Source organism: Sturnira hondurensis, unplaced genomic scaffold (genome assembly GCF_014824575.4).
Source record: "Sturnira hondurensis isolate 20B ecotype Veracruz unplaced genomic scaffold, ASM1482457v3 Scaffold0004386, whole genome shotgun sequence".
In the NCBI taxonomy this organism is placed as follows: Eukaryota; Metazoa; Chordata; class Mammalia; order Chiroptera; family Phyllostomidae; genus Sturnira; species Sturnira hondurensis.
The window spans coordinates 493,501-508,334 of NW_028077017.1; the positions used below are offsets into that span (position 1 = coordinate 493,501).

Below are 14,834 nucleotides of genomic sequence, written 5' to 3' on the forward strand. Positions count from 1 at the left end.
CAGAGCAGACCAATAAAATAGAAATTTCCCCAGTTGGGACTCAGGTATCTGTTCTCCAAAGGTCCTCTGGTGACCTTGCCAAGGTGGGTTGGCACCTTGGTCCAGCGAGAGAGGGGTCTGTGCGGAGAGAAGGGGGTTCCCAGGCAGAAGACCCTGTGTTTGGGATTCGTTTGAGTTGTGTAAACAGTGAGGCTCCTTGGGAAGAGTTTTTTTTAAGCTGAGAAGACCTGAAAAAATTTCTATTTCCTGGGTAGAGGACGCAGTAGGTGAAGAAGTGGGTCGAGGAGGGGAGAGAGGGAGTAGGTGCGCCTGAGAAGAATGGTGATGGGGGGTCTTGGAGGATGAGGAAGAGAAGGGGGCGTCCTTGGGCTGAGGAAGCTCTGGGGCTGGAGTGGACGATGCCTCTTTATCTGATGAGCACAGTGGCCAGAGGGGAGGAGATTGTGGAGGGGGTAGAGGAGGGTCCCAGCGTGTCAGGGAGGGTGGTATTGGGGGGAATTCCTTCCTCAGAAGAGGCAGATTCTGTCACGGAAGGGGAGGCAGTGGGAACCACAGTGGGAGGAGTTTGTTCAGGCGAGGAAATCGTGGGGTTCTTGGTGGGGTCTGGGGCCAGGGTGGCCGGGGAGGTAGGTACTGGCGCCTCCTAACCCTTTATCTCGCTCCCTGCCCTCCACCAGCTGGTGATCATGGCCGCCCTCTGACCCCTCCCGGCTAAGCCTCGTCCTCGCAGCCCCTCCCCAGCCTCCAGGGGCCCAGGCCCCCCACTTCTGCCTGCGCTGTGACCCCCCCAGCCGCCGGCACGGCCCCGCCCCCGCTGCCCCGGTGGTGGCCCACGGCCCCCCGGCTGCCCGTGGTCAAACTGGAGTCGCTGAAGCGCTGGAACGAGGAGAGAGGCCTCTGGTGCGAGAAGGGGGTGCAAGTGCTGCTGACCACCGTGGGCGCCTTCGCCGCCTTCGGCCTCATGACCATCGCCATCAGCACCGATTACTGGCTGTACACGCGCGCCTTCATCTGCAACACCACCAACCTCACAGCCGGCGACGAGGGCCCCCCCCACCGCGGGGGCGGCTCCTCCGAGAAGAAGGACCCGGGGGGCCTCACCCACTCTGGCCTCTGGCGGATCTGCTGCCTGGAAGGTAGGAGGGGCCGCTGCGCCCCTTCCCTCCCCTCCTGAATCTCCCAGGGGTGGCCTGCATTGGTGGTGTTTCTTCTCCCGCTGGTGCCCACAGGTGCAAGCCCTGCCACCCTCTCCGGACTTTCAAGTCTCCTCTGCTCACCCCCGTGCACCCCTCCTCTTATTCTCTCTCCCACATCCTGCCCCAGTGCTCTGGGTGACCCCCTCTTTTGCCCCCATTCACACCCTCCCCTCATCTCCATCCCTCTGCCTTACTTTGGTGGTCTGTCCCCTGAGGCTTCCTTCTGCCCAGCTGGTCTTAGGTATGGCCGTCCCTCTGCTCTGGCGGTTCCCCCTTTCTCCTCTTGCCTCCTCTCCCAACCAGGGTGTCTTCCAACCTCCTGCCCTGGTCCTGGTCCTCCTGCGTCCCACCGATGGCTCTGTGTTATCCTCCTCCCAGCACCCAAGCCTACCTTCTCCTCTTCCTCCTCCCACGCCTCATTCCTCTTCCAACGTCTTATCTCCATCTCTGTTTTTTCCCTCAGTGGTCTCTCTCTTTCTCTCTCTCTCCACCGCCCTCCTGGCCAGTCCCCCTGTGCGACTGGTGTCTTCCCACCTCAGGCTTCACCTCTGGGCCTCGAAGCCCCAGCTGCAACGTGAAGCAGTGGAACTAGCCCATCCCAAGGCTCCTCCTTTGGAGCCAGAAATGCTGAGGTTCCTCTCCTTCTTTTTCCCCCCATCCTTTTCTCCCCTGTGTGGCTGAGCACTCAGGAGGAGCAGGGAATGTTACCATCTTGTTTAATCCTATGCGCTGGGCTTCCCTGCTCTTGTCTGGAGTGAGGCAGCTGAGGCTCAGAGAGGTTAAGTCACTTGCCCAAGGTCACCCAGCTGTGGATGGGGCAGAGCCCAGAGCACTCAGGTCTGATGGATGGGACTTGCAGATAGGTTTGGTTTGGCCTGCGGGGTGTTTTAAGGCTGAAACCAAAATCTGAATCGGTCGCCAACATTTAAAGATAGGAAGACTTCGCCTGGAGAAATCCGATTTCCGGTTTCTTTGGAACTGGCGACGTGGGGGTCTGCCATGGTCATGGTTGGCTGGATCCGAGTAGCAGCTGCTTCTTCAGATAACACCTCAGGGGAGAGGGGTCTCCGTGTCTTCACAGTCACCTCCACTCCCTATTGCCTCCTACCCTGTCCACTTCTCTCATTAGGTAACTTTCTTCCTCCCGTGGGCATTTGACTTCAGGTTCCCTCCCCGGCCTGACTGAGCAGCAGGCACAGAACGAGTGGGCTGGCTTGCATCCTAAAACCCCTAGTTCAGCATAGGGCATAGCGTAAGAATGCCATTCATTCATTCATTCATTCATCCATTCAACAAGCAATACGTATTGACTTTTTACTGTGTGCCAGGAACTATTCTTGATTCTGGGGCTACAATAGTGGAAAAAAAAAAGACAAAGACAAACAAAAAACATTCTTGTTTTTATATGCCTTATATTCTAGAAGGAGAGACAGAGAATAAAAGAGACCAACCCATAAAACACTGAGGGTGTTAGACAGAGCTCGGTGCCGAGGAGACAGATGTGTGAGGGACGTGTGGATGAAATTGTCTAGGAGACTTTGCAGGTGACATGCAGTGGAGGTTTGAAGGAAGTGAGAGGCAGGCTTCAGGCTGTAGAAAGAGCCAACGCAAAGGCCCGGGAGTAGGACTAGGGGGAGGTGGAGCGGCTGGGGCAGAGGGAGTGAGGGGGGCATAGGGAGAGGGGAGTCAGAGAGATAACAGGGTCCAACTGGGGTCCAGTCTCACAGCCCAGGTGTGTGCACTGACCGGGAATGGAACTGGTGATGTTTGGGTTCGCAGGAGGATATCCAACCTGCTGAGCCACACCAGTCAGGGCCATATCAGAAGTTCTCTCTCTCTCTCTTTTTTAGGTTTTATTTATTTAGTTTTTTAGAGAGAAGGGAAGGGAGGGAGAAAGAGAGAGAGAGAAATATCATCCTGTGGTTGCCTCTCACACACCACCAACCAGGGACCTGGCCTGCAGCCCAGGCATGTGCCCTGAGTGGGAATCGAACCTGCGACCCTTTGGTTCTCAGGCTGGCACTCAATCCGCCAAGACGCACCAGCCAGGGCCGGATCAGAGTTTTCTGAGCAGAGGAGTAACAGGAGCTGACTTTGATTTGAACAGGATGGCTCCTGCTGCCATGTTGAGGCACTAAGGGGAGAGAAAGCAGGAGGTGGCGTGTCTCGGGTAGAGCATTAGGATTTGGGCAGTGGTTTGAATTCAGACGGGAGTCTGAGGCTACACCCGCAGGAGTTCCCGGTGGGGCAGGGGTAGGATATGAGAGAGAAGAGTCAGGGTGTCCCTAGGGCAACATTTCTCCACTGCAGGGCCGTTGGCAGAAATAACTCTGCGTTGTGGGGGGCTGCCCTGGGCGTGGTGCCGTGTTTAGCAGCATCCTGGCCTCGACCTCCCAAAAGCCAGAAGCACTTCCCAGTCGTGACAACCAAAATTGTCAACTCTCTCTAGACGAGGAATACAGTTACCCCTGGTTGGGAATCACTGCTCTGAGGGTGTGTCCTGAGTACCTGAGAATGGGGTGGGGGGAGAAGGAAGTGTTCATAATGTGTAATGGCAGGTGTTTTGTTTTATTTTTGTTTCTGTCCTCTAATTTATTTAAGGAGGGCTATCGCAAGCCTAAATTTGGATGTTAAACTTAAATTATTTATGCATTAATTTCAGAGAGAGAGAGAGAGAGAAACATTGATTTGTTGTTCCACTCATTTATCTATTCACTGGTTGCTTGCTGTCCATTCCCTGACCTGGGATCGAACTCAAAACCTTGGCATATCATGACAACGCTCTACCCAACTGAGCTACCTGGTCAGGTCTGGAGATATTAAATTTAACCTGCCTATTAGAGAGACCGTCTAGGACAAGGGTCAGCCTGGTAAAACCCTGCCATGTGTCACATACTCAACATTTTAGGCTCTGGGGAGCATAGTCTGTCTCACAACCACCCCTGAAAACAACCAGAGACGACAACACGAGAGTCAAATGGCTGTGGTGGTGCTCCTCACTTATGGTCACTGACATCGGCATTTCCTGTCATTTTCACGTGCCACAGAATGGTCTCTTTTGATATTTTTTAAGTCCCTTCAAAAACATAAAACCCAGGCCTGGCTGGTGTGGCTCAGTGGATTGAGTACTGGCCTGAGCACCAAAGGGTCGCTGGTTCGATTCCCAGTCTAGCGTCAACATGCCTGGGTTATGGGCCAGGTCTGCAGTGGGAGACAAGCTAGAGGCAAACCACACGTTGATGTTTCTCTCCCTCTCTTCCTCCCTCCCTTCCCCGTTCTCTAAAAATAAATAAATTTCCTTTAAAACATATAAAACCTACTCTTCTCTGGGTTTGGCCCCTGATCCAGGCTGTCAGTGATATGATGTGAGGCCAGAGTTCAGGGAACAGTGCGGGCTGGAGACACAAATTGGGGGTCACGGCATATGAATGGAGGAGGTCACCCAGAGAATGAGAAGAGACAGAAACCAAAAAATTAGTTGAGGGGCTGCCACCTGAGCTGGTGATTACAGGGCAATCAGAGAGACAAGGGAGCTGAAAAAGGAGCAGCCACAAAGGGGCAAAATTTGGGCAAAATGAAGTGCGTGTGTGGCCTAAGAGTCGAAGGAAGGGGGCACTGGCAGGCTGGCTTGATTGTTACCGTCGTTGTCATTTGTCACTGAACGCTCACGAGGACCCCGTGCGGTGTGTATTGTTAGATCTCCATCTGCTGGAAATGGAAGCTGAGGCTCAGAGAGGTGCAGCAATTTGCCCAAGGCCGCACAGCTAATAGGCAGTAGGGGCTGGGTTTGAATCTGGGTCTGTTTTGTTTCCTAAGGAGAACAAAGCAATGTGTCCATCAACCACCAGCCGGTCACCGACCTGGGAGCATAGAAACTGGTCCCTTTGCCCTGGCCGGGTGGTTCGGTTGGTTGGAGTGTGGTCCCATGCACAAAAAGGTTGTAGGTTTGATCTCCCGTCAGAGGACATAGGCTGTGGGTTCAATCCCCGGTGGGGGCACATATGGGAGGTCGGCGTTTCTCGCTCTCTAAAATCAAGAAACATATTCTTTATGTTTATTGATTGGTGAGGATTTAAAAAGTAAAAAGAAAAAGGAAAAGAAACCAAGGCTCCTCCTCCCGAAGGCACTGTATCCCCGGGAATTCTTGGGGTCCACCCCCACCACCATCGCTGAGTGATGCAATGGGCTGTGGTGATCGGTTTACCGCCTGTGTGGCAGGCGCAACAGGGTCACCTTGGGCCATATGTTTAACCTCTGTGTGCCTATTCCATCATCGGTGAAATGGGGATTTAGAAGAGCCCCCAGCCGTAGTGTTATGGGGAAAGTCAGCTGAGTGAGCATGTGTGAGGTATGGGAAAGGCCAGCGGGCACAACCCTGACCCGTGTAGTTCGATGGGTGGGGCACCGCCCTGCAGACCAAAAGTTCACCCTGTTGAATTCCCGTTCAGGGCCCATGCCTGGATTTCAGGCCAGGTCCATGTGCGAGAGGCAACCGATCCGTTTCTCTAGCGCATCGGTATTTCTCTCCCTTTCTTTCTCCTTTCCTTCCCTTCTCTCTAAAAACAAATGCAAAAAAAAAAAAAAAAAGGCTGGCAGGCACAGAGTAAAGGCTGGATTATATAGTTTATATTTGGTCATTCGTATTATTATTCGGAATTCAGGTGATCCCGAATCCCTGCTCCTTGGTAATCTAGAAGTCCCAGCGTCTCTCCCAGCACTGCCCATAGAGACATCGTACAAGCTGCGTATGTGATTTAAATTTTTCTCGGAGCTACATGAAAACAAGTTAACAGGAAAAGGCTCAATGAATATAACTTATACAATATTATACATTCATGCGAAGGCTAACAATCTATTTTATATTTAACCAAGCAGAGCCCAAATATCATTTGACCATGCAATCAATATATAAAATTAATGAAACACTATGCTTTTTTTTTCATATTAAGTCTGAAATCAGTGAGTATTTTGCCCTCCCAGCTCATTTCAGTTGCCGTGTTTCAAGGGCCCTAGAGCTACCGGCGCTGGTGGCCGGTGGATGGCTCCAGCCCCTCCCCGGGGATCCCAGCTGCAATCCCGGGTCCTCTGTTAGGACACAGTGACCTGCGCCCAGAGACCATTCATTCCAGCCACTGTCCAAAGCCTCTGTGCTCAGCACTTCGCCTGCCTTATTATCTGTTGAGTCCTCCCAGCTGCGCCAGGGAAAGGTATTACGGCTTGTGTTTCACCGGGCAGGAAGCTGATGGCCAGAAGGGGGAAGTGAGTCAGCCGTGTGGCTCTTGTGTCACTCACGCAGTGGGCAGAGTGACCTAGGCAGGTCCTGGGGGAGACTCAGGGACCCATCGTCATCACTGCACATGAAAAGCTCCCAGCCCAATAGGGTCATAAAGCACACATAGCCATGGAACTTCCATGTGTCCTGGGCTTGTCCTGTGTTTCATGGAATTCTTTTTTTTTTCTTTTTCAAGGTTATTTATTTATCTATTTTTAGGGAGGGGGATGGGAGGGAGAAAGACAGGGAAACATCAGTGTGCGGTTGCCTCTTGTGCGCCCCCTACTGGGGAGCTGGTCTGCAACCCAGGCCTGTGCTCTGACTGGGAGTCGAACAGGCGACCCTTTGGTTCACGTGCTGGAGCTCAATCCACTGAGCCACGCCAGCCAGGGCTCAATGAATTCTTATCAAGCCCTATAGAGTCATATCATCGTCCTCCTTTTTGAAATGAGGAAACTGAGGCTCGTAGCCACCATGCTCCACAGTCCTCGGTCCATTGGCCTCCGCAGCCTAGCTGCTCCTGCACCTCCTCCCATGACTTACCATCCACGTGGGACCCAGAGGCCTCTTCAACTCCATGCCTCAGTTTCCTCATCTGTAGAATGAGGGGACTGTCATTGCCTCGTACCTCTAGATTCATCATAAGTGTTGGGCGCGTTACTCTTTGTCAACGGCTGGGAGCCTGGTGTGTGCTTAGCCCTCAGGAAAAGCTACTTCTCATTACTGCTGTCACCACCGTCTGCTGAAAGAGTCTGTGTGTCCTGTGCTCCCCATGCTCAACCTCATTTAATTGTTGTTAATGTTGTGAGAGCAAGACTGTGATCCCATTCGGGAAAGGAGAGTACTACGGGGACCCACAGTCTTGCCTGCCACATCATAGTGCCTGTGCCGATGGGCAAGAATTTGCTCGTGTGAGTGTCTGTTCATTATTCAATCATTTTTTAATTGTAAAATACATGGAACATAAAACTGATCATTTGAACCATTTTTTTAAAAAAAGATTTTATTTATTTATTGTTAGAGAGAGGGGAAGGGAAGGAGAAAGAGAGGGAGAGAAACATCAATGTGGGGTTGCCCCTCAAGTGCCCCGCGGTGGGGGTCCTGGCCCACAACCCGGGCATGTGCCCCACCTGGAATCAAACCGGCGACCCCTTGGTTGGCAGGCTGGCGCTCAATCCACTGAGCTACCACAGCCAGGGCCATTTTAACCATTTTTAAGAGTACAGTTTACTGGTCTCAAGTACCGTCACGTTGTTGTACAACCATCACCATCATCCATCTCCAGAACTCTTTTCATCTTGCAAACTTTCAGCTCTGCCTCCATTAAGCAACTTCCCATTTCCTCTCTCCCAGCTTCTGTGTGTTGAAATTTGTCCCCTCTGTGCACCAAACAGAAGTGGAACCACGCAGTATTTGTCTTTCTGTGTTTGGCATATTTTACTTGAGGATATAATTCCCTCCCGTAAAGCTTCATCCATGTTGGAGCATCTGTCAGCATTTCCTTCCTTTTTAGAGCTGAGTAATATTCCTTTGAATATGTATACCACATGTTATCCATTCATACACTGATGAACACTTGGGTTGCTTTTGGCTATAGTGAATAAATGCTGGTATAAAAATGAGCGTACCCATATTTCTTAGAGACCCCTCTTTAAATTATTTTGAGGGTATACCCCAAAGGGAAGTTGCTGGATCAAATCGTCATTCTGGCTTTAACTTTTCTGAGGAAATTCCATACTATTTTCCATAGCAACTCTATCATTTTACATTCCCACTAACAGTACACAAGGTCTCAATTTCTCCACGTCCTTGCCAACACTTGTTATTTTCTGTTTTTTTTTTTAAAGATTTTTCTAAAAATTCTTTTTGGGGAGTGGGGAAGGGAGGCAGAGAGGGAAACATCAATGTGTGGTTGCATCTCACCTGCCCCCTACTGGGGACTTGGCCTGCAACCCAGGCATGTGCCCTAGACTGGGAATCAAACCACCACCCTTGGGTTCGTCGGCCCAGGCTCAATCCACTGAGCTATACCAGCCAGGCTCTTTTTTCTTTTTTATAGTAGCCATCCCAATGGGTATGAGGTGGTGTCTCATTGTGGTTTTGATCTGCATTTCCCTAATGATTCATGATGCTGAGTACATTTTCATGTGCTTGTTGGCCCATTCAATCATTCTTTCTTTCTTTTTAAAAAAGATTTTATTTATTTATTTTTAGGGAGAGGGAAAGGAAGGGAGAAAGAGAGGGAGAGAAACATCAGAGTGTGGTTGCCTCTCATATGCCCCCTCCTGGGGACCTGGCCTACAACCCAGACATGTGCCCTGAGAGGGAATTGAACCTGCGACCCTTTGGTTCACAGGCCAGCACTCAATCCACTGAACCACACCAGCCAGGGCCCAATCATTCTTCCATAAAAATATTATATTCATCAAGCACCCTGGCTGGCGTAGCTCGGTGGATTGAACGCGGGCCTGTGAACTAAGGGATCGAAGTTCCATTCCCAGTCAGGGCACATGCCTAGGTTGCAGGCCAGTTCCCAGCGGGGGACACGTGAGAGGCAACCCTACACTGATATTTCTCTCCCTCTCTCTTTCCCTTCCCCTCGAAAGACAAATGAATAAAATCTTTAAAAAATATTCATCAAGCACTTACATGTGCTAGGTGTTGTTCCAGGTACTGGGGATACGGTGGGGAACCGTCCATACGCTTACATTCCCGTGAGGCAAACTGTGGTGTGTCTGAGTCTGCTTCCACCACCCATCAGCTTTGAACCGATGAACCCCCTCTGTGCCTCTGTTTTAGCCTTAGATTCACTCATTCATTCATTCATTCATTCAACACCCATTTCTTTAAAATTTTTTTTATTTATTGGTTTTAGAGAGAGAGTCATGGAAGGGGGAGAGAGAAAAAAATCATCATTTTGTTGTTCTGCTTATCTATGCATACATTGTTTTTTCCCCCTGTATGTGCCCTGACGGAGGAGAGAACCCGCAACCTTGGGGTATTGGGAGGACACTCTGACCAATCGAGCTGACCAGGGCTGGACTCCCATTTCTTGAGGCCTCCTTTGGGACAGGAAATGCTAGGGACACAGATGACCCAGACCCTATGTGCCTCCCCTGCCCCCCCCCCCCCAATTACACACACACACAGCCTTGCAGAAACTCTCAGCTTGCTAACAAGAAATTCGCAAGCCAACCTGATGGGGGTCCAGCATGGGCAGCAGCTGCAGCCCAGAGAGGGAACTGGACCCAACTTGAGCGGGAGAAGTGAGTGTGAGCCCAGGACGTGCTCCCTCAGGGAGGCACCCTGTGAGCTCCCCACTTGCAAGATAAAGTTTTCTTCAGTGAAGAATGTAAGTGGACCGTTTCACAACCTGGAGTTGGAAAGAGCCTGGAGAATCGAGGAAACGGAATGTATTTATCTTTATGCTTAATTATAGAGCAGTCTGAAGCTATGTGTTAGTTAGAACAGGAACTGTCCTCCAAAATGTGATGAGAGGTTCCCAGACGGTTGTGAGGTCCGGGACCTGAGGATAGGATTCTGGGGTGGACGAAGGGGAAGAGGCTGGAAGACCTCTTCCAGCAGACCCCTCGCATGCCTGTTTGCTCCAACCACTCCATCCCCTTCCAGGGGATTCCAGGGAAGACACTGGACATCCCTCTCCTTATTGTTCAGGATTGAAGACACTAGAAGTCTCACGAACCGCTGGGGCTGCTCTCCCCGCAGCTGGACTCCAGACTTCATAGGGTCTCACGGGAAATGTAGTCTTCCTCGCCTTATGCGGCCTCCTTCGGTTTCCCACGCATTTTCAGACTCTTAGCAAGTTCGGACTTAAAGGGGTGTCTTGGCCTTGCTAAAAACCAACGCCTTCTTGTAGAGAGGGAAACACGAAGCCAGAGGCTGGTGCCCTGGTCCAGGTTTCAGGGCAACCGTCCCTGTGGTCTTTGGATTTATTTTTCTTAAAAACAGAACCAAACAAACAAACAAAAAACAGGCGAGGAAACTGAGACCAGAGAGGTGGAAAGTTTGTCCCAGATGCCGGGACGGGCTCAGCAGCCACGATTTTCTAGCTCCCAGTCAACGCGGGGCGGGGAGGCGGGTTGAGGGGAAGGGGTGGGGATCTCTCACAGGGGGTCCCCCCAACTCTGAAGTACCCCCAGACCACCACCTCCATCCCCCTCTAGGGCTGAAAAGAGGCGTCTGCGTGAAGATCAACCATTTCCCGGAGGACACCGACTACGACCATGACAGTGCGGAGTACCTGCTCCGTACGTTGGGGTCGGGGACAGATTGTGGGGACTGCGGGGCCTGGCCTGGGAGGGGGCGGTGCGCAGTTAGATTGACACGCGGAGAAGAGCGTGCCAGCTCATCCAAGTCCAGACAGTGAGATCCTCTGCCCACTGATTGGCTTAGTGGTTTCTCTCCCGCCCGCTCCTCTCACCTTGGGGAGGGCCGAGTGGAGATCCTCGAAGCTGATTGGCGGCTATGTAGTCGCTCTCTGGGCTGGGATTGGCCGCTGCGCCCTTGGGCTGGGAAGCAATATGCGGGGCCGGCAGGCCAATCTCGGGAGCGGGCTGGGGAAACCTGTAATGCGATTGGTAGCTGCCGGGAGAACGCGGCAAATCCTGAGTTATGATTGGCTGTGGCCTCCGCGAGGCTCAGAAATGGCAAAATCTGTTTGTCTCGGGTTTGGGGGTGGAAAGGACTGCGGAGAGGGGGAGACAGACTTGACAGAGAGAGAGAAAGAAGAGAAACTCAGCTATAAATGAAGCCAGACAGAAAAGGGGGGCGTGTCAGAGAAGACGGAGGGAGAGAGAAAAAACAGAAGGGAGGAAAGAGGAGAGGGAGGAAGGAGAGAGAGAAAAAAGGAAAAACCTAGAAAGATAGAAAGGAGAGCCAGGCAAAAAGGAGAGGAGGAGGGAGAGAAATATTAAAAGGTTTGACAGAGGGATCTGGAGAAAAGAAAGAAATGTGCAGAAAGGGCAGGATCGTGATAGAAGAGGAAAGAGAAAGGGAGGGGTCCAGGGAGAAATAGAGAAGTTCAGAAAAAGAGCGACTTAGAGAAATAAGAAAAAATGTGTATTATATATATTTGCCAGGAGATAGAAAATAGAAGAAGAAGGATGATGAAGAGAAAGAAGCAATCTGACCGAGAAGTAGAGAAATGTTTAAAAGGACGATGAGGCAATGAATGAAATAACCAGAACACAGGAAGAGGTGGAAAACTGGAGAACTAGGGCGGGATAAGTGGAGGCAAAAGCAGGCAGGAGGCGCAGCGCGCGGGGCTGGGGGCGGCGGTGCGGAGCGCCCGCAGCAGCCTCTGACCGCCCAGACGCCCACCTTCCCCTCTCTCTTCCTCCCTCCTCCTTTTTCCCTCGCAGGAGTCGTCCGGGCCTCCAGCATCTTCCCCATCCTCAGCGCCATCCTGCTGCTGCTTGGGGGCGTGTGCGTGGCGGCCTCTCGGGTCTACAAGTCCAAGAGGAACATCATTCTGGGCGCGGGAATCCTGTTCGTGGCAGCAGGTGAGAGGCAGAGAGAGGGGGGAGCTGTGGGGGCGGCCCACCTGCGTCACTACGAGTGTGTGTGTGTGCGTGTGTGCGTGTGTGCGCGCGCGCGCCTGCAAAGCCACCTTGCCCTGGGCGCCCCCTGGGGCCTGGAGCCTGCCTAGGCTCTTCCCAAACTCCATCGCCACCCGCTGGGCAAGGTAGGTGTCGCGTTTGCGCGTTAACGGGAAAGTGAACTCTGTACCAGACAGGTGTCCAGCGCGTATTCGGGGAAGGTCTAGGGTCCAAAGCCCGCGCGTGTTTCTGGTGACGGGAGGGGAGGGGCTTGAGCGTTGAGACCTAATTGGGGTCTTGAAAATAGAGGGGCGAGGCCTGGTGGCAGAGAAAAGTGGTTTGGTGCGGATGGGGAGGCGCCTGCTTGAGGGGGTGGGGCCGTGCGGTCCGAGGCGCATCCAGGCCGGGGCTGGTCCTGGGAAGCCGTCCAGACCAACTCCAAGTGAGACACCTCATTCAGAGGTTAGACCCTCCCCACTCTTTCACGGAAATGAGTAGTGCTGCGAAGTGCCAGGAGACCAGAGATTTTTTTTGAAGTGGTGGAACCCAGAGAAGGCACAGTAGGAGATGGGGGTGTTTTGGGGGGGGGAAACGCGTCAAGGGGGCGGGACTTGCTCGACCTGGGAGGAGCCCAACTTAGACCCGCGAGGGGAGCCGGCTGTGTGGGGGGCTTGGAGGCTGGATTTGAGTAGAAATGGAACCTGCTCTAAAGAAGGGCGAATTTTAGACCAGCGGTGGGAGGGCCTAGAAGAGACAACAAGACTGGGATGGTAGTCATGAACGAAAAAGTTTGAATCAACTAGGGTCAGGGCGGGATTATGTCATGATTATGACACGCCCCCCTTAAACTAGCAGAAGGTGGGGCCCAGGGGAAACCCAGGTGTGTGACGGTAATGGTGATATGAGCCCAACCAGAGTAGGGCCTGGACCGCCCAGGAGGGGGCCTCCGGACCACGGGAGGCGTGGCTAAGGCTGCCTGGGGGCGGGGTCTGGACCAGCCGGGGAGGAGTTTAGACAATCCAGGGCGGGACTCGAACCCGCAAGGCCTCTAGACCATCTCGGGTTAGAGTTTAGACCAGTTGCGTTAACTAAGGGTGGGGCTGAGGCCATGGAGGGGTGGCATTAGTCCTGACGGGTTGAGGTGTGGACCTTTTGGGGCGTATACCCCCGGGGGCGAGGACCGACCAAGCTCCACCTGGGACGGGGTTCCTACCCTCTGGGGGGGGCGGGACCTATACCTTCGAGGGGTGGGGCCTAGGCCCGCGGGGGCGGGGCTTCGGGGAGGGGCGGGCCCGGGTGGCCTAGAGGCTCCCCTCTGACCGTCCCTGCCCAGGCCTGAGCAACATCATCGGCGTCATCGTGTACATCTCGGCCAACGCGGGCGAGCCGGGCCCGAAGCGGGACGAGGAGAAGAAGAACCACTACTCGTACGGCTGGTCCTTCTACTTCGGCGGGCTGTCCTTCATCCTGGCCGAGGTGATCGGCGTGCTGGCCGTCAACATCTACATCGAGCGCAGCCGCGAGGCGCACTGCCAGTCTCGCTCGGACCTGCTCAAGGCCGGCGGGGGCGCGGGCGGCAGTGGCGGGAGCGGCCCCTCGGCCATCCTCCGTCTGCCCAGTTACCGCTTCCGCTACCGCCGCCGCTCCCGCTCTAGCTCCCGTTCCAGCGAGCCGTCGCCGTCGCGGGACGCGTCTCCCGGCGGCGCCGGGGGCCCGGGCTTCGCCTCCACGGACATCTCCATGTACACGCTCAGCCGCGACCCGTCCAAGGGCAGCGTGGCGGCGGGGCTGGCGGGGGCCGGCGGCGGAGGGGCTTTCGGCGGCGCGGCGGGGGGCGCGGGCGCGGGCGGCGGTGGCGGCGGGGCGGGCGCCGAGCGGGACCGCGGGGGGGCGCCCGGCTTCCTCACTCTGCACAACGCCTTCCCCAAGGAGGCCGGGGGCGGCGTCACGGTCACGGTCACCGGGCCGCCCGCCGCCCCCGCGCCCGCCCCGCCCGCGCCCGCCGCGCCCGCCCCCGGGACCCTGGCCAAGGAGGCCGCCGCATCCAACACCAACACGCTCAACAGGAAGACCACGCCGGTGTAGGGGCGCGCGGGGGGCGCCGGGGCGCGTGCGCGGGCGCGCGTGCAACGAGGCTGCCGGGGTCGGGGGCGCCCCCTCCTTCCCGGGAGCGCGCTGGGACTGCTTGGCCTTCCCCACACCCCCCCGCGTCCCCTTCCCCCACCCCGCCCCAGGCGTGGAGGAGTGCCCCGCCCCCTCAAATCAGGGACCCCCGAGGGAGGGGGAAGGGAAGGCGAGGGAGTGGGCCGCGTGAGGGAGCGTCCTGTTCTGTTTTATTTTTTGTGGGGTTGGGCGGGGGAGGGCCTTGGTGTTTTTTGCAGTTTTGAGATGTTTTCTTTTTTCATGTTTTGCTGTGTGCATGTGGTGGCGGGGCGGTGGGGAGGGAGGGACTCCCAGCCCAACCCAGCCCAACTCCTGGAGAGGGGCCCCCGTAACACACAAATATAGAGTTACACCTACAAACTATATATATGCTCTCTATAAAGAGACAGGTAACCAGAAGGGATGTGTCGAGGCTGAGGGACAAGGTGTGGACGTCGACGTACATTCACTTTTCCGTTTGTTGTTCCACGAGGGTTTATTGAGCACCTGCTGCGTACCACGACGGCGCCTCGAAGGATATAAACGGGCCCAGAAAGGGACTCGTTCCGTCATTACCAGCCATTTCTTTGTGTGCCGAAGTGTTAGGCATTGTTCTGAGTGCTGAGCCTACAGAAGGGAGGAAAACAGACAGGGTACCCACCCTCC

General features: G+C 54.4%; 1 protein-coding gene across 1 annotated transcript; it reads left to right on the plus strand.

The window, feature by feature from the left end:
- The first annotated feature begins 890 nt into the window (after positions 1–890).
- Positions 891–14,111, plus strand: CACNG8 (calcium voltage-gated channel auxiliary subunit gamma 8). Its single transcript, XM_037045608.1, has 4 exons — positions 891–1,136; positions 10,653–10,736; positions 11,850–11,990; positions 13,360–14,111. Exons 1-4 carry the CDS (start codon positions 962–964, stop codon positions 14,109–14,111), a joined length of 1,152 nt encoding a protein of 383 aa, XP_036901503.1. The 5' UTR covers positions 891–961.
- Positions 14,112–14,834: the final 723 nt, after the last annotated feature.

What these genes read in the sequence shown, in the direction of transcription:
- CACNG8 (XM_037045608.1), top strand. Translation starts at nt 962, where the DNA reads ATGACCATCGCCATCAGCACCGATTACTGGCTGTACACGCGCGCCTTC. An exon ending in GCGGATCTGCTGCCTGGAAG is followed by an intron (nt 1,137 to 10,652) that starts GTAGGAGGGGCC and finishes ATCCCCCTCTAG; the next exon opens with GGCTGAAAAGAGGCGTCTGC. An exon ending in CAGTGCGGAGTACCTGCTCC is followed by an intron (nt 10,737 to 11,849) that starts GTACGTTGGGGT and finishes TTTCCCTCGCAG; the next exon opens with GAGTCGTCCGGGCCTCCAGC.